The 22,163-nt window shown below is 42.9% G+C and overlaps 1 protein-coding gene across 1 annotated transcript in view; it reads right to left on the minus strand.

Annotated features, from left to right (window-relative positions):
* Window positions 1-22,163, minus strand: part of SASH1 (SAM and SH3 domain containing 1) — a 213,147-nt gene that overhangs the window by 74,331 nt on the left and 116,653 nt on the right. The window contains exons 5-7 of the mRNA XM_011947387.1: window positions 8,036-8,076; window positions 5,137-5,223; window positions 2,429-2,541 (exon numbers count right to left, since the gene is read on the minus strand). Coding sequence (XP_011802777.1) covers window positions 2,429-2,541; window positions 5,137-5,223; window positions 8,036-8,076 — 241 coding nt within the window. The remainder of the gene's footprint in view (window positions 1-2,428; window positions 2,542-5,136; window positions 5,224-8,035; window positions 8,077-22,163) is intronic.

The following is a 22,163-nucleotide window of genomic DNA, read 5'->3' on the forward strand; positions in this document are numbered from 1 at the left end:
ATGTCTGATTTATGCCAGGACCATGCTGTTTATTCTTCTGCCTCAGCCTCCCAAGTAGCTTGCTACAGACAGGCGCCACCACGCCCGGCTAATTTTTGTATTTTTAGTAGAGACGGGCTTTCACCATGTTGGCCAGGTTGGTCCCGAACTCCTGATCTCGAGTGATCTGCCCATCTGGGCCTCCCAAAGTGTAAGTTTATTTCTTCTAATTCTGTGAAGCATGTCATTGGTATTTTGATATGGATTGCACTGAATCTGTAGATTGCTTTGGGTAGTATAGCCATTTTAATGATATTGATTCTTCTAATCCATGAACATGGAATAGCTTTCCTTTTTTCTTTTTGGTGTTCTTTCCTTGCACCAATGTTTTATTGTTTTCATTATAATGAAAGCTTTCACAATGACAGCTTCACTTCTTTGGTTGACTTTATTCTTAGGTATTTTATTTGTAGCTATTATAAATGGGATTACTTTCTTGATTTCTTTTCAGATTATGTATTGCTGGTATACAGAAATGCTACTGATTTTTATGTGTTGATTTTGTAGCCTGCAACTTTACTTAATTTATCAGTTCTAATAGTTTTTCAGTGGAGTCTTTGGTTCTCTTTTATTTCTTTCTCTTGCCTGATTGCTATAGCTAGGACTTCCAGTACTATGTTGAATAACAGTAGTGAAAATGGACATCTTTGTCACATAACTTTTATTACAGGATATTGTTATAATTGTTCTATTTTATTTTTAGTTATTGTTGTTAATTTCTTATTATGTCTAATTTATAGATTAAGCTCTACCATGGACATGTATGCATAGGAACATAAGAAAAAACCTACACAGTATGTATAGGGTTTGGTACCATCTGCAGTTTCAGGCATCTACTGGGGGTCTTAGAACATATCCCTTGCATGTAAGAGGGAACTACTGTATATTAAACTAAACTGAGTACATGTGTGCCACTGTTTCAAGGTTTCAGACCTTTAAGATTCCACTCAATGGTTGCTATAGGTTGAATGTTATGGTTTCTACATGTTGAATGTTTGTCTCTCCCCAAGCTGATGGTGAGAATTTGGTAGCTGGTGTGGTGGTGTCAAGAGGTGAAACTTTGGGAGGTGACAGGGTAGTATTACTGTCATTATAAAAGGGCAAGTTTGCCCCCTTTAGCTTCTTGGCATTCCTCCTTCTGGCTTATAAGCATCCAGCCTTCCTCCCCTGCAGATGACATAGTACATAAGGCGTCATCATAGGAGAGCACAGTCTCATCAGACATCAAACCTGCTGGGGCCCCTTGACATTAGATTTCCCAGCCTCCGGAACTGTGTGCCAACAAATTCCCGTTCTTGATGAATTACCCAATCTGTGGTATTCTGTTACAGCAGCACAAAATGGAACAAGACAATGGTAAAGTCTTAACTCATTCAACGGTTCCTTGGTGGTTTGAAGGTTTTTGTCAATTTCCAAACCTGTTTATTTGGGACTTATCTGCACAGTACTGAACCAGCTGTTCAAAGTGAAAATCCCAGAATCAATGGGTTTGTGGTTCAACAACAAAGCAGGGAATCTCTTAATAAATTGCTGCCTTACTATTATAACTGCTGCTCTAGTATCCTAAAGGTTAATTAGGCTTCTTGTAGTGCCTAACTTGACTCAGGGGGAAATAAAAATAAAAACAAAAAACAAACACAATAAATTATAATTAATATTTACTTACATATGAAAGTAAGTATAACCTTTAGATTATTCAAAATTCAGTTTGTGAAGGCATCTTATAGAATTGATATTTATAGGCCAGGTGTGCTTGCTTACACCTGTAATTCTAACATGTTGGGAGGCCGAAGTGAGAGGATCACTTGAGCCCACAGGTTTGAGACCAGCCTGGGCAACATGAGGAGACCCTGTCTCTGTAAAAAATTTAAAAATTAGCTAGGTGTGGTGTCACACACTTGTGGTCCCAGCTACTCAGGAAGCTGACATGGGAGGATTGCTTGGGCCCAGGAGGTTGAGGCTGAAGTGAGTTGTGATCGCACCACTGCACTACAATCTGGGAAACACAGTGAGATCCTATCTCAAACAACAACAACAACAACAACAAAAGCAAACCTGATGTTTGCAATGTTTTTAGCATATTTGATTTTTATTTAATAATTAATCTTTTACCACTGATTACGTTCTTTTCAAAAGGCTTGTGAATTTTTCCCGCTAATGTGGTCCACAGATCAAAAATATCTGCCATTCATTCATTCGTTCGTTCGTGTTTTCATTGACTATAGAAGTTTCACCTCACAAAGTAGAATGCTTGTATCAAGTAAAAAGAATAAATATTTTATCTGACAACATGGGTACCTGATTCCTATACCCCTTGATGGCCCCAAACATTTTTACACTTCAGGAAGCCAAGTCCTCACAAATATAAACCAGGTATCTGCATGCTTACCCTGGCAAGTGCTTCCTCAATCGTGATCATCTTTTCCTTGACCATCATCATTAGCTGAATCCGCTCCTCATCGCTCATCGTTATTTCACTGGCAACGTAACCAACGTCTTCTCCTGGAGATTGAGGACAAAGAATAACAGGAGTGAAAATAAGAACAGTGAAACAGAACGTCAATGCTGAATATCTGCTGTCTCAGGCGAGGGAAGAATGTTGCTCAGGACACTATGTATGTTGAACGTTACTGATGAAGCAAAGAGTGGGGAAAACATGCTGCTTTTAAAGAAGCTAATAAGCACCTCTGATTGAGAAATAGGCTTGCAGAACATGTGGATGTCACCATGTCACCCTAGAAACAAATCCTTCAAGATGATCAGAGCCTTTGAGATGGTGTGCCCAGTGGACGGGTTTTGGAGGAAAGTAAGAGAGAGCTCCTCACTATAGGTGGAGTAAAGATCTAATTTATACACCCAACTGGATCATACAAGCATTCCAAGGCTCCTTCAGCTGTGGGTTCTCTGTGTCCTTTCATTTGAAATATAAATGAGAAGAAAATATTTTTGCAAAGAAGTAGGAAAGAACCCTAGGTCATGACAGAGGACCCACAGCCTGGCAAAACCTTCCAATCCTACTAAGCTATTTCACTGTTATTATTCCTCGAAACTAAGTGCACCCGGGCGAAGTGGTTCATTCCTGTAATCCCAGCACTTTGGGAGGCCAAGGCAGGTGGACCACTTGAGGTCAGGAGTTCAAGACCAGCCTGGCCAACAAGGTGAAACCCCGTCTCAACTAAAAATACAGAAATTAGCCAGGTGTGGTGGCAGGCACCTGTAATCCCAGCTACTCAGGAGATTGAAGCAGGAGAATTGCTTTGAACCCAGGAGGCGACGGTTGCAGTGAGCCGAGATCACACCACTGCACTCCAGCCTAGGTGACAGAGCAAGACTCCATCTGAAGACAAAAAAAAAAAAAAAATGCCAAGTGCAAATCACAGACATGAAGCATGTTCAGGTAATCAGAAGAAGAATGCCATATAGGTCTGTATCTGAAAGTATTATTGTCATAAATTGGTTTCCAAACTGAGGGAAAATCAACTTCCAACTCACACCTGAAGGCAGCTAGAACTACAGAGAAGAGAATGTTCTGTTAGATTCCAAAGATTTTCCTACAGAGCAAACAGACTGCTATTGCCTCTAGTATATCTGAGCCACACTGGGCAATGGTGCCTCTGGTCAGCGTGTGGGGAAGGACATGTTAGTGAACACGAGCTGTAACATCCCCACTCTAGTCCCGCACCCTGCTCTCCTCCCCATCTTTCTCATGCATACTTTTTACCAGCTTCCAATACCGTTAGGATGCCCGGCTGTGGCTTAATTTGCCTTTGGTGTAAAGGACAGAGGGAAAGAGTCTGCCTGTAGACTTGCAGGAAACCATTTCAGGCACAGCTGACTTTGGAATTTATGTTGCCCTGTATTTCCATCTCATTTCCATTTTGTAATCAATCAATCCAAAAATACTCCTCAAGTTCCCTTTGCTACTTTCACAGGGAGAATAATAGTGTGTGCTGGGTGAAGAGAGAAGCCTGCTGGTTTGATTCATTTTACTATCTGTGTCACCTCAAATGGCAGAGAGGCTGATGGGAAATTGGTTGGGTTCTTTAAAAATTCACGATAGCTGGTAAACTGTTGGCTTCTTCCTTCCCTCCCTTTTGTACCTCTCCCTTTCTCCTTAGCTTTCTTTCTAAATTAGACTTTTTTTTTTTTAGAATCCAAGGTTTATTTTGAATCACAAGTGATGCCGGGTGAATACAAAAAACTGGGAATGCTTAAAAGTAGGACAACTTGAAAAAAAAAAAAAACCATGTGGAATGTTGCCAAGGAACCCAGGTATGCTGTGACGTGTCTACTGTTCACATCCATTTTTCTCATTTCCACGTGTACAGATAATTAGATAGACGTTCCACACAGCGCAGGACACTAAGGTTTGTAAAGGGAAACAAGTAGTGTCACTGGTGGTCAAGGAAAACTTTATATCTAGTGATAACCTCATTCAGCTGGACTGGAATCTGGAAGTGGATTTGCTCCGGTTTCTTCTCTGAATACTGGGGAAACATAAATTATGTAACTGAGCCTCAAAGGAATGACATATTTACTTACTATATAAACAACAACAAAAGATACAGCCAAGAGTAGGGCAGAACTCCCTTCACAAAGCCGCCCAGGCAAATTCCCATGATGTCAGACCACTGGAGTTTCCAGGGGCAACACCCCATAACCGTCCCGCTGCAGGAGAGCATCAGAAGTTCAGAAGAATGCAAAGGCCCTCAGTGGGAGCGCGGACAGGAGAGCCCCAAACCAACACATACGAGGGCTCTCTAGGCCCTTTCAGGCTAGATCTTGATGAGAGAAAAGATCTTTCTGAGGTTGGTGCTACTGAGAAAACTAAAGATTCGGCCTCTGCTCTCAGATCAACGAAAGGGAAGAACTGTGAACTTGTCCCCTGTCGGGTTTTTATTTTTTTTTTACTTAAAAAAAAGAAAATTACTGGGACAAAGTCTTAAAGTAACAACAGGAATGTCAGAAAAGTTGAACATCTTATGGGCGCATGCGGTGAGTTACGCTAACTTACAGTATCCACTGAGATTAACAGCACAAGCTTCTCCACACGTTAGAGCTAAAAGGACCTACTGTCCGCCAGCTGCATTGCAGTACCTTTTGAAGTCTGTCTCATTATTCCTTTCTGGTTCTTTCGGAAGTTCTGCCAGAAATACTTATTTTTCTTCTTCCAGTCTCCTTTTCCTTTGGAAAAAAAAGGAAGAAAAAGCACAAGCAATAAATTCATTAATAATAAAAGTAGTCTCGTCCTTATAATTCAAAGCTGGTAAGAATACTTTGATTTCACAAAAGGACAGTTTTTCTTCTTTCAGCTTGTGAAAGAATGGGAGATGGCTATAAAGTTGTTTAAAAGAAATGCAAATTTCCTAGTAGCAAGATATGGTGCAGTGAGGTTAAGATGAAAAACAGAAACATCAAAAAGGAAGGCAAAACATGCATTCTTGTGTTTACTTTGATGTTTGTTTAACTAGTATGCCTAATTTGGCCTCGTCTTGCAGTGTATTTCCCCTCTTCGGTCTTAGCCACAATTATTTCAACTACACCACAAATAGGGTATTTTAAGAAGCTCACTTTGTTTTGTTGTTATTTCTGTTGTTGATCTACCCTTGGTTTATTTCTGTTATTCCAGATTTAATGACAAGAACAGAATGGTTGGTATGTCCTGGGCCCACAGGTCAGGGGAGTTGGTCTCCTGGGTCTGTGGGTCTGGCTCCCACTGTCATTCTCAGAAGTGTGGTCTGCATGGATCTCGCTATGGCATGCATATGGCACTCCCTGGCATTCAGGCTACCTGGTGACCCAACTACAGCTTACCCAGCGCACGAAGAAAAGAAAGCCTGCAATCCGGCTGTGACATCTCCCAAATGGGTCTCTCTCTACCCGCCCCACCCCCCATCCTTTCCAGACTACTGCGGTGACTTTCAAGTGAAAACAAACTCGCTGCTATAGCTAGACATTTTTAATATGTGGTAGGGTTCTGATCATCAATAATATGTAACACGTTTTTAAAAGCAAAGCAAAAGGGGAGAGTAAGTAAAATGAGTGGGTAGAGCAGTCCTTTATTCTTTACAAATAAAAAGCAGCAGCAGTGGTGTCTGCCATCATGCTGATGTGGCACATTCAAAGTAGCAGCTCTGTCACCACTTGTTGTCTGTCTGGTTGCTCCATGGCCACTGGAAACAGGACCCAGTGAAGTGATGGGTTTCCCCAGTCTAGACTGGTGGTGCCAAGCAATGAAGCAGACATGTGGGAACCACGTCTATGGTGCTCCCAGGCTAGAAAGGGCATCGTCTGTCAAAACAGGATGCCCGCACATTTAAGTTTTGACAGCCCCCAGAGCTGTGGGAATGAAACCGGAGCCTTTCCACCAAAGACAGAGCTCCATGGCAAGTTTTGTATCACCCGCTGCCTTTGGGCTTAACACTGAAGCAAATGTCAGACATGCAGGGTTAAAGCTGACTAGTTATTATTAACTCAACCTTGCTCTTGGACAGTTCGGGAATGTTTATTTTCTTTCTTTTTTCTTTTCTTTTCTTTCTTTTTTTTTTTTTTTGGTTGAGACGAAGTCTTGCTCTGTCACCCAGGCTGGAGTGCAGTGGTGCAATCTTGGCTCACTACAACTTCTGCCTCTTGGGTGCAGGCGATTCTCCTGCCTCAGCCTCCTGAGTAGCTGGGATTATAGGCACAAGCTACCACATCCGGCTAATTTTTGTATTTTTAGTAGAGATGGGGTTTCACCATATTGGCCCGGCTGGTCTCGAACTCCTGACATCATGATCCACCCACCTTGGCCTCCCACAGTGCTGGGATTACAGATGTGAACCACCATATCCAGCCTATTTATTTTCCTTTTAAGAGACATGGTCTCTTCATCCAAGCTGGAGTGCAGTGGTGCAATCACAGCTCACTGTAGCCTCAAACTCTTGGGCTCAAGGGATCCGCCCACCTCAGTCTCCCAAGTAGCTGGGACTACAGGTGCACACCGCCATGTCCAGCTAATTTTTAAATTTTTGGTAGAGAGAGCATCTTGCTATGTTGCTCAGGTCAGTCTCTAACTCCTGGGCTCAAGCAATTCTCCCTCGTTGGCCTCCCAAATTCCTGGGATAAGAGAAGTGAGCCACTGAATAGGCTGAGAATATATTTCTTTAACTATAAGCTATATTCCCTTCTTCCTTCTCCCATTTTCAAGTTTCTGAAACAGAGATGCAGCCTAATAAACGGTAACAGCTAACATTTATTCAGCTACTATATCCAGGCACTTTGCTATCTAATGGCAAATTTCATTTAATACTCAATTATATGATGCATCATTGTTCCCACCTAGCAGATGAGAAAACTGAGGCTTGGTGCAAGTGAACTGCACAAGGTAATAGCTATTGAGTTGGCAGATTCAAAGGCAGGCAGCCAGGTTTGATTGAGTACTTATGTCCCTAATCACTACCAGCGACCCACCCTCTGACCCAAACAGAATAGCTGTTACTAAACCAAGAGTGAATTTTATAATCAAGAATATATAAAATACGCAATGCCTTAATTATGCATAATCTTGGATCCAAAAAATTCCAAATTGAAGGATGTATCCTAAGTACATTATTAGGGACACAGACCCCAGGATTTTTAGAGCAGCAGTAAATTTTTAAGTCTGCGTAATATTCCACCATATTGGATGTGCCATAAGTTAATTAACCAATTTGTTCTTTGCTGGATATTTAGGTTGCTTCTAATTCTTTCTCTATTAACATAGAGAATATTCAGTCATGGGAAAATGCTCATAACGTATTCAACTTGAAAACTATAAAACAGTATGCAGAATATGACCACAATTATGTTTTTTTAAAACCCCCTAGAAAAAGGAGAATAAGGATGTACATCAAAATCGTAACAGTGTTTATTTCTGAGTGGAAGGATTATTGTGGGTTTTGTATTCTCACATGTTCATGTTTTTTATAAAGTATTAAAATAATTAAATAGGTAAACCAAGAAAAGCGGTACTGACCTACAGAGTTGTCCTCCGAGTTTGATTTATGAAGAGGGTTCCTAGAAAAAAACAAATCAGATTACCAGGGAGCCTTGCTTTCATGGGAGAACTGAAAATCCTAACTAGTTTGACCTGGCATCAATACTACTTAATACAGCCAGGGAAACTGTTACAGGCTATTTACCACTGGCTTTTTCTAACCGTCTGCTGACTTCCTAGAAATAGACTCAATTGCCATTTGCCGACATTTATTAAAGACTCATTCGAAGGTGAGACCTGTAATATTAAATGAAGAAGACAGACTTCACTAGATAGTGGAAGTGCCTTTCATTCCGTGAACTATTAATACAGTGAAGTTACTGCCATTGGGAAGTCTCTTGTGGAAGAGGAAAAGAGAAAGCAAATAATAATGAAAACAGAAACTCAGCACCACAAATGCCACTTGGGCCCGCAGATAAGTACAGTGGTCGGCTCTAGAAAAACGAAGGGGGCAGGGAGGTGGGTGAGAGACTCACAACAGGATATTGAGTGCCCTTAATAGAGGGGGTGGCCAGTACATAGTTCCTCCAGTTGGTTGCTGCCAGTTGGCAAGTGCAATGTCTATCCTGCTGAATCTTCCAATGTTCAAAGAGAAGCCAGAAATCTGCATTTTGTTTTTGTTTTTGTTTTTGAGACAGAGTCTTGCTCTATTGCCCAGGCTGGAGTACAGTGGCATGATCTCAGCTCATTGCAACCTCTGCCTCCTTGGGTTCAAGCGATTCTCCTGTCTCAGCCTCCCAAGTAGCTGAGATTACAGGTATGCACCATCACGCCTGGCTAATTTTTATATTTTTAGTAGAGATGAGGTTTCACCATGTTGGCCAGACTGGTCTGGAACTCCTGACCTCATGCAATCCTCCTGCCTCAGCCCCCTCAAAGTGCTGGGATTACAGGTGTGAGCCACTGTGCCCGGCCAGAAATCTGTATTTTTATACGAGAGCTCTAACATTTTTAAGTGATGGCAAATAAACCAATGTTTTTAAAAATGTGTCCAAATCAATCAATACATGTCTGGGCATCGAATTTGGACCACCCCCCCAACCCCAACACCTTTGGCTGCCAGTTTGTGAAGGCAGATACAGACTAACCCAAATAATCTGAAAAGTGTACACAGCCCAAAACCAGTTCATTAAACATTTCTCCAGAAAAAAACTTAAGACAAACAAAATTGAAAGAAAGAAAGCGGGAAAACCAAAGAAAGTTAAAATTGGTTGTATCAAAAAGGGAACGAGGCGGGTGGATCACTTGAGGTCAGGAGTTTGAGACCAGACTGGACAACATGGCAAAGCCCCATGTCTACTAAAAATACAAAAATTAGCTAGGCTTGGTGGGCACAGGTCCATAATCCCAGCTACTTGGGAAGCTGAGGCAGGAGAATTGCTTGAATCTGGGAGGCAGAGGTTGAAGTGAGCCAAGATCGCTCCACTGCACTCCAGACTGGGTGACAGAGTGAAACTGTGTCTCAAAAAAAAAAAGAAAAAAAGGGAACAGTAGAGGGTGGAGCAAAATCTTTCATTAGGTGTATCCAAATCCCAGAAGGAAAATACAGTATCCTTGGGCTTGCAGCCAAGGGAAACCAGAAAGAAGGCACCTGCATCAGAACAGACACAGACACTTGGGGGATTTAAACCTGAATCTTCAGTACAAGTTCATCGCCAGGAAGGAAGATGGAAGAGGTGATTTTTGCATCTGAAGGTTTGGGAAGATAAGAAAGTGGGAGGCCAGATATGAGTTACACTGAAAAAATTAGAGGAAAGGCTGAGGCAGGAGGAGAGCAGCCTGGGCAACATAGTGAGACACCGTCTCTTAAAAAAAAATTACTTTTTTTAAGTTTAACTGGGCATAGTGACATGCACCTATAGTTCTAGTTCTAGCCACTCAGGAGGCTGCAGGAGAGGGACTACTTGAGCCCAGGAGTTCGAGGTTGTAGTCAGCTATGATCACACCACTGACCTCCAAACTGGGTGACTGAATGAGACTCTGTCTCATTCAGAGGAAGAAGAATTGAACATCCTAATCACCTACAGTGATTTTCTGCCTACCTTTTGGATAAAAGGACCTTGAGAATCTAAGGTGACCAGAGAGAGGGGAAGGAGGCTTTTTCATGCAGAGCCGCCTTTAATAAGCCACCATCCTTCGGTGTAGCTGCACTGGCGTGGGCTGACCACTGGGTGCCATTTCTGAGTGGCAGGCCCATGCCCAGCAAGCACCACCATTCTCCACATCTGAGTGCAGAGAACTGTTGATGACCAGCACAAAAATCTGAAAGCTTTCTATTGTAAACTAAGGGAGAATCAGAGCTAAGAACAGAATCAGGGGAGAAACCGCTGCAAAGGACAAGAGCCAGATTTGAATTCTAGTTATTTCCCCTTATTCCTGAGCTGTGAATACAGAACATGTAAGGAAAATCTCATCATCAAATTGTGCCAAAACATGGTTAGGACCTACTCTCCTTCCTCCTATCCACACAAAAATGGAAATACCTGTATTTACCTGCAAGGCTTTTAGGAGGTAGCCATTTCAAATTTTAAATCATTCAGCCAAAACGTACTGAACAACAGCACAAGTAAGGTACATGGATGCACAGGAAGAAAGCGGACCCACAGGTGAGGGATGGAGGAAGACAGGGGCAAAAAAGCGGGGGGAGGGGAGGAGGAGAAGAATGAGGAAGAGAAGCAGCAAATGTAACGTGCTCAGGGCCATGGGAGAAGTGGGAGCAAAATAAGAGCAAGCTAGTTGGCTGGGACTGAGGCAGGAAATCCTTCAGAAAGAAAAAAGCGTTTCTGCTCAGTTTAGATTCTTAATTTTTTAAAAAAATCTTACTGTGCTGTACTTTGCACTTCAAGTCATGGAACTCAGTTGCCCACCTTGCTTCAGTGGGCCGGAGTCTGCAGCTGGTTAAACATGTTTTCTGTAAGGGGCCACCAGAGGCACAGGGAGCCCCATATGTATTTTTGTCCTCACCCTAAGGACTAGAAATGTCCCTTTTTTTTTGGACACAGAGTCTCCCTCTGTTGCCCAGGCTGGAGTGCAGTGGTGTGATCTCAGCTCACTGCAACCTCCGCCTCCCAAGTTCAAGCGATTCTCCTGCCTCACCCTCCTGGGACTACAGGTATGTGTCACTACGCCTGGCTAATTTTTGTATTTTTAGTAGAGATGGGGTTTCACCATGTTGGCCAGGCTGGACTTGAACTCCTGGCCTCAGGTGATCTGCCTGTCTTGGTCTCCCAAAGTGCTGGGATTATAGGCGTGAGCCACCATGCCTGGCCAGGACTAGAGAAGTCTTGACCTAACTGCTATGGACCAAATATCCCTACCTCAGGATACAACTGATGATGTAATAAGTGAAAACATAAATTGTGAAATTTTACTTTCCCTGAAAGTCATCAAAATACTTCAAAAAGTGCACTGCAGAAAAACGTACGCTCCCAGTGCTACACCATTATCCCAAAATGTAATTGCATTTTCCTCTCTGAAATGATGACTGACAATATTTTCATTATTTTTAATCTACTGTCTTTAAACTATCACACACTTTAAATAATTTTATCCTTTGGTTTGGACTTGGCCCAGGTAGTGCTTGAATTTCCCCAGGATGCCAGCAGATGGCACTGTAGTTTTTTTATTCATCTTGCTGTGGTGAGTGGGATTTTGTTTTTAAAATTTCACAAGTTCACCACCTAGATGCTGGCCAAAGAATAATAAGCCCATGTTTCATAAGAGCGAGGCTCCCCAACTCATCAAATTTGCAAAGGAGGAAAATGACACCGTACGAATTTGGATGCAGTGACTTTCTCCCTGCAAACAGAAGCTGGCATAGAAGCAATGCAAAATGCCATCTCCTTTCTCCCTGAGACTGATTATTAAAATTCATCCAGCAGGAGCAAAAATCAATGATACAACCCAAGTCCAAATGTGGATGGCAGCAGGTGGAAGGGGTCATTTACTGCTCTCCTGGTGGAAGAAATAATGCTCAGGCATCAGCTCCAAAGAGGCCTCCTGGTAGTACCTCCTTCCTCCAGCCAGATGCCCCAGGCCTGAGGACGGTGGGTGCTGGAGGTGGATCTGCTCTTTGGACTCATCTTTTTCATTGTCAGTGGGCAAAAAGGATGGGAACTTCAGCATGAATTTTGATGACCAGGGAGCAATAATTAATAATCTGCTGTGCTTTAAAAATCCATTTAAACATTTAATTATCATCAAGAATTGGATTTAACATCTCAGAACTGAACCTTAGCAAATACTTGTTCATCAGTAACTGCCACTATTAAGACCCCAAACCTACTTAAGTGTCAACATTTTTCCTCAAGATCCCTAAACTGCTTTAGCTGTTCCTGAAGGCAAAATTCACTTAAGAAAATTCCTACATTAAGGAATTTATCAATCCCATTAAAAAATAATAATTTAAGAGACAGTATTCCCAGAACTGAACTAGTTTCTTTCCTACTACCTCTGTCTTTAACAAATTCTTTGCTAAATTGCTTTGTTATTCATTTTCACTCATTCTTTCATTCAGTATTTATTTATTCACCTCTCAGTAGGAGTCATGCATCCTCTGAGGTCCTGAGAACATAGCAATAAACAAGACAGATTCAAGGAGGGTGACTGCAGAGTCAAGGAGTGAGGAGAAATTGAGGTGATGGGACAGAAAAGGTTTCTCTGCGCAGAAACCTAAATAATGAAATAACATTCACTTCTCCAGATGGGGAAAGCTGGGCAGGGGAACAGCAGGGGAGGGAACAAGAGGTCCCCTTTGGACATGCTAAGTGTGTGGTGCTTATTAAACATCCCTGTGGAGACAGTAAAGAAACAGTTGGAAATGCGAGTCTAGAGCTGCAGATAAGAATTTGTAAGTGACTCGCATACTCTAAGCTCTGAGCCTGGCTGAACACTCTGAAGACTGAGCTCTGGGCCAACCCGATTTTTAGGGGTCAGAAAGAGAAGGTGAGGCCCAGCAATGAGACTTAGGATGAACAGCCAGTGGGAGAAGGAAAAGCGGGCAGAGTGCTCTTTTACCTTTCTGGCTAGAATATTATTAAACTCCATTTTACAAAAATTACATTGCAGCTGGGCGCAGTGGCTCATGCCTGTAATCCCAGCACTTTGAGGCTGAGACGGGAGGATCACATGAGGTCAGGAGTTCGAGTCCAGCCTGGCCAACATGGTGAAACCCCATGTCTACAAAAAATACAAGAATTAGCCAGGCGTGGTGTAATCGCGGCTACTCAGGAGGCTGAGGCAGGAGAATCGCTTGAACCCAGGAGGTGGAGGTTGCAGTGAGCTGAGATCGCGCCACTGTACTCCAGCCTGGGTGACAAAGTAAGACTCCATCTTAACCAAAAAAAAAAAAAAAAACCTTATATTGCAGCCTCACACTCCACACAGTGGAAACTCTAGGTTGCCATATTTTCTTTCCCAGTGAGCCTACTGCTTTACAGTGGAGATCCTCGTAAGACCACAGAGTAGGAGGAGGAACACACACAGGTCAACATGAAATTCTTTACACTTGTATGGAATTCCACCTCTCAAATGCAAAACTCTCATTACCCGCCCCCCCCACAGAATAGGACTATCAGTGAGACTGAGACTGGAGTGATGACATGCTTGAGGTCCAATCGTGCTGGGCAAGGGCATAACGGGGCTTGGTGGCCATGTCTCTGACTCCTGAGTCCAACAACTCACCCTCTTCCCCAGACTCCTTCTCATTTGTATAACAGAATTCCAAACTGTATACATTCTTTAACAGGATGCCTCTTTTCTATTATTTAAGGGATAGACAGAAAGGGGATACCATTATATACTGGCCCAGCTCTTAAGTAAATTGCTAAAATGATACTCAGAAGAACTTGCAAAAACAGAAAGTTTTCAACACCAAATCTGACCATGGTCTATGGAAGTGTCAGAACTAAATGTTCCAAGAACACTTTTTAGGAATTGACTATCTGGCTATTGCAAGACCCCCTATCTGCTTCTAGAAGGAAAGGAGGCCAAATACCATGGCTCAAACTCATTTTTCTTCTTCTGTTTATATACAAATAGTCTAAGTTACATCCAGACAAAGACAACTCTATCTCATTTCTGCATACTGAGTCCAGTACACTAGAAAAGTGCAATGAATGGTCAAGCATAAAGAAATTCCTAAAATACACTTCATGTTTTGGCTTTGGTGAGCTGTCCAGAAATTTCATTATAACCAACCAAAAAAAAAAAAAAAAAAAAAAGAAGAAGAAGAAGAAGAAAAGGAAAGGAAAGTGGTTATAACCTAATTTCCAAGAAAGGAACATATGCTATATGTTACTGGAAAACCTGTACTTAAGGGATTTTCAGAGTTCCTTAATCTTGAGTCTCAGGAAATCAACTTCTCCATTAGTTGATTTCCTGCTGAATTTGGAATCTGGGCTTTTGCTGTGTCTGGGTCTTTTCCTGCATCATCCCAGGCCTGCCAAGGCAGTCCCAAAAGCCAGTAGCAGCCTTTTCTCCACCATTTCAAAAAAAGAGCCTGACACATCTGTGCTACTGAATTGTGTGTATACAGGGGGAGGCAGGGGAAGGTTAAAAGGTTGAAGGACTTACGTTAATAAGTAGTTAAGATTTTCATTTTCTTTATGTCCTACTTAAGTAGGATAACTCTGTACCTTCATATTTTGCTTCTTATATGACAAATCATTTCATGTTAAAGAAGTAATTTCTCAATTTAATATTTCTTTCTATCCTTTGGGTGTCAAAGATATTTTTAGCATACAAACCTATCTCCTCTGTTTAAGAGAAATAGATAAGAAACAAAATTCACTAGTTGCCATAAAAACTCAAGAGTCACCCTTTCTCCAGCCACAGGGCCAGGACTTGGATGATGCCAGACAGACACAGCTGTAAGATGTGCTCACTCTCAGAATCCAGCAGGTGCAGGGAGTAAGTTGCCTCCTTAAATTCCACGCCCTGTGCACCTCTCTTGCTTGGCCCCATGATTTAGCTTGTGAATTCACTGGCTGAGACAGAAAAGCAATTCTATTGCCAAAATCTGGCATATTGTTAGAACTCCAGGAATATTCAGTATCAATGACAACGTGGGTGACACTTTGTCAAGCCGGTCAAAACAATCCCCATACAGGTTTTTTCTTTCATTTCACAGTCTATTCCAAGCCTGGACTTGCTGACTTTTTGTTATAAGGTCACCTTTATAAATGATTAAGGCAGGTGCCTGCAGTACCAAATCCAAGACAGTGGCCTGACCCGGCACACACACTCAGGAGTCAGGCAGAACTAGGGGTAAATGACAGTGCTGCCACCAATCTAAGCCTTGACTGGCTTTCTAAGAGCAGTTGTGATGATAAAAACAGTACCCCTTAATGGATTGTTAAGAGGATCACATGAGACAGTGAATGTCAAGAGCTTTGCACAGTGTCTGGCACTGGGGAAGCTCCAAGGAAATGTTACTTCTTGTAACTATTCACAGTAAAGTAGTCCCAAACTGACAAACTGTCTTAGTCTTCTCCATCGGACTCGCTGTTCTCATCCCGCCAAGTATTGCCATGATGTATCTCCTATTCTAGATTCTAAGTTTCCAAATCATTAAGGTTCCTCCTTGTAAATTATTTTATCATTAACCTCTCTCAAATAATTGAGATGGACACAAAGATTTCTCTTTTACTTCCCACTTTATAAAAGCAATTTGTATGTTTTTCAGAATTACAAAAAACAGCATGCATAACGATTGAGCATGATGTCAAAATCTCTCTATCCAATGGATTTTCAGCACATTATTTCCATTATTCCTATGTTATTGTCCTACTGTTTTCCTTAAGCAGTATTTAGCTTATTGTGTATGGCACATTGTCTACTAAATAATTTTTCATTGATGCTGCAGAGCTTTTCAATATAGGCACTTATATCAAGGGAAATGGCTTGGGTCCATCAATTACCTCAATTATCATTAACTGTCCAAAAGAAATGGCAGCATTTTCAGCTATGAAGTGTGGATGTTGTCTCTAAACAGTAATACCATCTAATCTTTCATTCTGGTTCAAAGAGGACTTTTTGCCCCATAATCCAAATTCTCACACTTGAAGGTGCTAAAAGGACATTGAAAGATCTGAATTTTCCAACTGTGAGTTGCAGAATTTTTAATTTTTCTACCCCACCCTCTTTGTGTATCTTTGATTTACAACTGCCATCAGAACCACTTTAAGTCAGCCTATTCCTTCTATATAAGATGTCTCAAAAGGGCATCTTGCTCAGAAAAATAAGGAGAAAGACAGCTAATTTAGACATGCAGCATTAGTTCTAATGACAATCACCTTTGTTATCCTTCAATCCCCTGCTAATTGTATTAGACATATGGAAGTTGTAGATAACTAAACATTATCTTTCCTGCTGCAAATCAAGCCTGACTCCTTTTGTTCTGTCTGTGATAGAGATCATGAGCAGCTGACTGGTACCTCCATGTGAAGGATGTCTCAAATGCTGTCATAAGGCCACTACCCAGGAAGTGGCACCGCACAATGAATGGCTCAGAACGTGGGTTCAGGAGTCCAAATGCCAGCATTCAAAGCCAAGCTCTACCCGCTACTGATTACTAACTCTGGGCACGTTACTTAGTCCCACTGATTCCGTTTCCTGCTATGCAAAATAGAGACAATAATGTTACCGATCATATAGAATTTTTAGAGTTTTCTGTGAGTTGTGACTTTTACTGTACTTACTACATGCCTACACATGCTAAGCACTAAACAAATTAAATAAAATAAGTTAGCTGTTATTAGCAGCCTTTTTTCCAGCCACTTTACTTATGAGCCCGGGCATCCTCAGTCCTTCTCCAAATGTACTTCCATTTCTTAACTTGTAAGGGGTTGGTTCTCTGGCACCTCGGGAATGGCCAACACACACTCCAGGCTGAGGACAGGGCCCACTCCTGTTGACTCTAAAAACCTCACAAAGGTGCAGTGAAAGACATTTGTGTCCTTTCATTCACCAACTGGTGACTTGTACCGAAAGTTAATGATGTGGGTCACTGGCAGAAACTTAAAGAGTTTCACGTCTGAAAAGCAGCCAAATACCATCTCTCCACAGGGGAGGCCCATGGCCTGGTTGTGTCTGGGCCACGGCCTCACTAAGGCCAGGACTATCCAAGTCCAGCAGCGATGTGGGCTCGAAGTAGGGAGAATCAGATCTGGGATGGGATTCAGTCATCCTCTAAGGTTTCCAAAAACCCCTCAGTGGGTCTTCTCTTTTCCATCTGGGCCATATTTTTCTTCATTTGTGGCTTCATGGGTCTGAACTGTCTAAGAAGTTGAGATAAAATTGCTCCATGAATGCCAGCTTTGATACTAACAACACTATTGACAGTAACAGCATCTATTCCAGCACTGTAAAGTTATAAATGCCTCCCCAATTCCTTCAAAGTTAATAACTAATGTTCAGAATAACCCCATGACATACACTAGAGGGCGTGTGTGTGTGTGTGTGTGTGTGTGTATATATATATATAATTTTTTTTTTTTTTGAGACAGTTTCTTGCTCTATCACCTAGGCTAGAGTGCAGTCACACAATTATGGCTCGCTGCAGCCTCTACCCCTTGGAGTCAAGCAATCTCCCTGCTTTGGCCTTCCAAGTAGCTGGGACTCCAGTTGCATGCCATCGCGCCCGACTAATCTTTTGATTTTTTGTTTTTTGCAAAGACATCTCATTTTGTAGCCCAGGCTGGTCTTGAACTCCTGGCCTCAAGAAATTCTCCCAGCTTGGCCTCCCTAAGTGCTGGGATTACAGGCGTGAGCCCTCATTTTTTTTTTAACAATGAGAGGTCATACAAAAAGGAATCAGCAACTGACCAGTTTCATACACAATCAATGATTCATTGTTTGCTTGGTATAGGTAATAAAGCTCTATGCTAATGGATGAGGAAACTGCACACAACATGGCCCATACCTTCCAGGTGTTTACGAAACTCAAGAAGATCTTACTGAAACATAAAAATAGTCAAGCTAGTTGCCTCCCATGTCAATATCCAGTTCATTTTCTTTCCTGCTTACAGAGTCCCAATTTTGTTTGGGGTAGCAGTATACCTTGCTAAAATACTCACTTCCTCAGACTCCCTTGCAGTTAGTTGAGATCAAGTGTCAGTGTCTGGCAGGGAAGAAATACTAGAACTTTATGGCGAGATGTTTCTAAGAAAGCTAGTGTTTCTATGACAAAAAGGATTTACTCCATCTACATGCCTTTTGCCCAGCTCTTCCCATTATCCCTCCTGGAACATACATCATTTTATCATAAGGAAGAAAGTTCCATACTAAGGATGGTAGAGTAGGAGAGGGAATAATTCCCTGAGCAGCTGCTCAAGCCTTGGAAAGCCCAACTCCAGACTCCCTGCTATATGAGAAGATGTCCCCATTGTCTAAACACTGAAGTCAGGTGTCAGTTACATGCAGGTGAATATAATTGTAACAGCTTGATATCGTTTGGCTCTGTGTCCCCTACAGGGGTGGGACCTGGTTGGAGGTAATTTAATCATGGGGGTGGTTACCCTCATGCTGTTCTCGCGATAGTGAGTGAGTTCTCATGAGAGCTGATGGTTTTATACGGGGCTTCCGCCTTCGCTGGGCACTCGCCCTTCTCCTTCTTGTCATCATGTGAAAAAGGACATGTTTGTTTCCCCTTCTGCTATGATTGCAAGTTTCCTGAGGTCTCCCCAGCCGTGTGGAACTGTGAGTCAATTAAACCTCTTTCCTTTATAAACTACCCAGTCTTGGGTATGTCTTTATTAATAGCATAAGAATGGATGAATATGCAGTTAGTGGTTAAGAAACGAAAATGACTAACGGAAATTCCACAAAGCATTGGTCTGGCTTACCAAAGTATATTCATATATCTCATCGTATTTCAGGCTCACAGAAACCCTGAAAGAAACTAGCCTTGCTGTATGTATGAAGAGACTCTGGCCTAGAGTCTTATGTAAGTGACTTGTTCAGGGTCACACAATTAGTCATTGTAAGTCACAGAGCTGGAGATTAAACTCAGCTCTTCAGATACCCAAACCAATGTTTTTCCCACTAAAACTTGAGCTCCGTGGAGTCAAGGAGTTCACCAGTCTTAGTGATCACAGGTACTCACAGTACCTGGTGCAATACTGTGAGCCCAAAGCCAAAACTGCATTGTCTCTAATTACTGGTATTGAAAGTGCAATTTAAGTTTGTAATGTGGCCCCTGGAGTCTGTGGCTTCAGATCAAATTCTGACTTTTGATGATTCTTCAGTAGGCACACAAATTAAGGAGTGAAAAAACAGGGGGTGGGGAGGCTTGAAATTCTGCTTTTTCCTCTGGTTTTGATCTAACCTGTAAAAACAAACGCCTTCATTTTATAGCCTCACTGTGAATTTTAAATTTTACTTAGGTCTTTTTTTCATCTTAAGAATTACTAAAGTATTGTCAAAAGTAAAATAAAATAAAACAAAACAGGGTTGTAGCCATTATTTTCACCACAAAAGCTAGTTATTATAAAAATGAGAAAAAAAGGTAATTTCTTATGAGCTTAAGCAGCCTACTAAAAAGAAACTACCTTTGTTTACATTATATTATTATTATTGTTATGAGACACTCTGGGTCTCACTCTGCCAGGCTGGAATGAAGTGATGTGATTACAGCTCACCACAGCCTCAACCTCCCCAGTCTCAGGTGATCCTCCCACCTCCTCAGCCCCCAAATAGCTGGGACTATAGGCACGCACCACCATGTCCAGCTAATTTTTGTATTTGTTTTTGTAGAGATAGGATTTCGCCATGTTGCCCAGGCTGGTCTCGAACTCCTGGGCTCAAGCAATCCACCAGCCTCTGCCTCCCAAAGTGCTTGGATTACAGGTGTGAGTCACTGCGCCTGGACAGTTTACACTATTAAATGGCTTCCAATTATTTTGTAAATTATTCATTTGCTCTATTTCCTTTATTAAAATTTCCTGCACATGTGTAATAAATACAGGGTCCAAGAGAGGCTTTTCTGCGGGGAAATGTGGCTAAGGCTAGAGGGGGCCCCTCTGGAAGGCCCTCTGGCTCTCTGTTTGCGTAAGGCAGACCCCGGTTAAGAGCTGCTGTGAGAATGGGCTGCCACGCGCTGGGGTAGCATGTATATGGGGTCACTGATCCCCAACGATATGGGCAGGGAGGGTCCCCTGCTTTGAGTATTTTTACCAAATGTGCAGGAACCTGGGGGAAAGTGAGGCAGCAGGGGACCGGTCCTCACCAGCCTCAGCCTGGGGTGGGGAAGGGAGTGGGGCAGATGGGGAGGAAAGAGGCTCCATTCAAGGACCTCCTCCTTGCGTTTCCATGGCAATGGCTCCGGAAGCAGGTCAGGACTTTCTCAGTGGAAACAAACAGTGGCTCCCATTCACCACCCCTGAGGCCTGCTGGCCACGCAGGCCATTGTGCAGCCTGGACACAGAGGACCCCGGAGGGATGTGGGGCCTGCGGCTGCCGTTTTTCTTCTGCCAGCTGCCCTGGGGGCAGCAGGGGAGTCCAGGGGAAGCAGCCCTGAAGGCCAAGGCTGGAGGCACTGCAGGCATGGGCGGCCCTTCCTCTCCCTGCAGAGCACAGTGACCAGCAACCCCTCCAGACCACTGCTGTGGGAGCCACCCACCTGCCCTACTTCTCCCAACGGGCAGCATGGACACGCGGCAGCCCTGAATCTGTGTCCAGCCAGTGGCAACCACTTCAGCCTTCCCCTGCCCCACTTCTAATTTATTCACAGACATGGCTGATGGAAAATGTTTATATGTTATAAATACTATGAAAATGGAAACTCAAGTTTCCCCACCTTCTCAGATCTCATTTTTAAATTCTCAAGCGTCTCTGTCACTTCCATGCGCCCTCCACACCTGGACTCACTCCAAGTGGACCCTGTCCTCTCATACTTGATCACTCCACTCGCTGATCTCACCCTGCCCTCAGATTACTTCACATCCTTCCCCTTCTGACGCTGTGAGCACGCCAGCACCTGCTGGAAATGATTCAGACACCAGGAAGCTTTCCAAGGTCACCGTGACGATGAAATGACCTCTACCAACATCAGCTGAACAGCCCCCAACTCGACCTGTGCTTACGATGCAGAGTAGAAGCCAAGCGCTTAAAGCTGACAAGACACTGATCTGGGTGGCAATGAATAAAGCCAAGCTGGCTGCTTAAGAGTCTCCTGAGGAACTTCTTAGAAGCCTCCAGGGTTCCACATCTGGAGATTGAATGCATTAGGTCTGGGCAAGGCCTGAGGATCTGTCTCTCCAACAAGCTCTCCAGGTAATTGTGACGTGCAGATACGCTTGGAACCACTGGCTTAGCCTAGGAGAGGCCGGGGATCAGAGTGCCCATCTTCATTATCCATTCCCTCCTTGTATCCAACACCTCCAAAATAAAATAAGCAATACTGCAAGTGAGATGTTCAGAAAAGAATACAGAGTAATACGATAAAACAAGTGGCCAATACTTTTCAAGCATTATCCGGACTTGTAAGGTTTTATTTGGGCAAAGCTTTTAGATGAGAGGTTGGGGACTGCGTTGTCTCGACCACCAAGCATTCCCGACATGAAGGAGACACTCCCTGAAGATTCAACGAAGTAATGAATCAGCCGGTGGATAAAAGAATTCAGAAAGTGGAAGCGGAATAAAGAAAGGCTTGACAAGTCCTTTAGACCTTCCAGATCTCTCCCTTCCTTCACAGTTCTCCATGCCTCCTGGGAGGCACAAAGCTCACCTCCTCACGCTGACAGTGATCTGTCTAAAATACAAAGCCCATCACCAGGAAATGCCTGAGCTGGCTCTGAAGGCCTTCCACCAGCTAGGCCTGGGGCTCCACCACCTATTCCCCCAAGATGCTGTGCTCCCATGGCTTTGCACACCCTTTCTTCCACCAGGAACTTCCTTCCTCTCTGCTTTTGCCGAAGAGAACCCCCAGTCAGCCCTCAGGTGCTCACTTCTATGGGAACCTGTGGCGATTTGGAGTCTTGACAATTTAGAACAGCCGGATTACATTTCTCAGAATTCTCTTCCCTGCATAGTTCCAGGTTAGCCTAGACCACAAGAGAGATTTTACATGAAATGCAGAAAGTAGCTCTTTTCTTTCCATGCTTCATGG

The sequence above is a fragment of the Colobus angolensis genome, unplaced genomic scaffold (assembly GCF_000951035.1).
Source record: "Colobus angolensis palliatus isolate OR3802 unplaced genomic scaffold, Cang.pa_1.0 Scaffold263, whole genome shotgun sequence".
NCBI lineage: Eukaryota > Metazoa > Chordata > Mammalia > Primates > Cercopithecidae > Colobus > Colobus angolensis.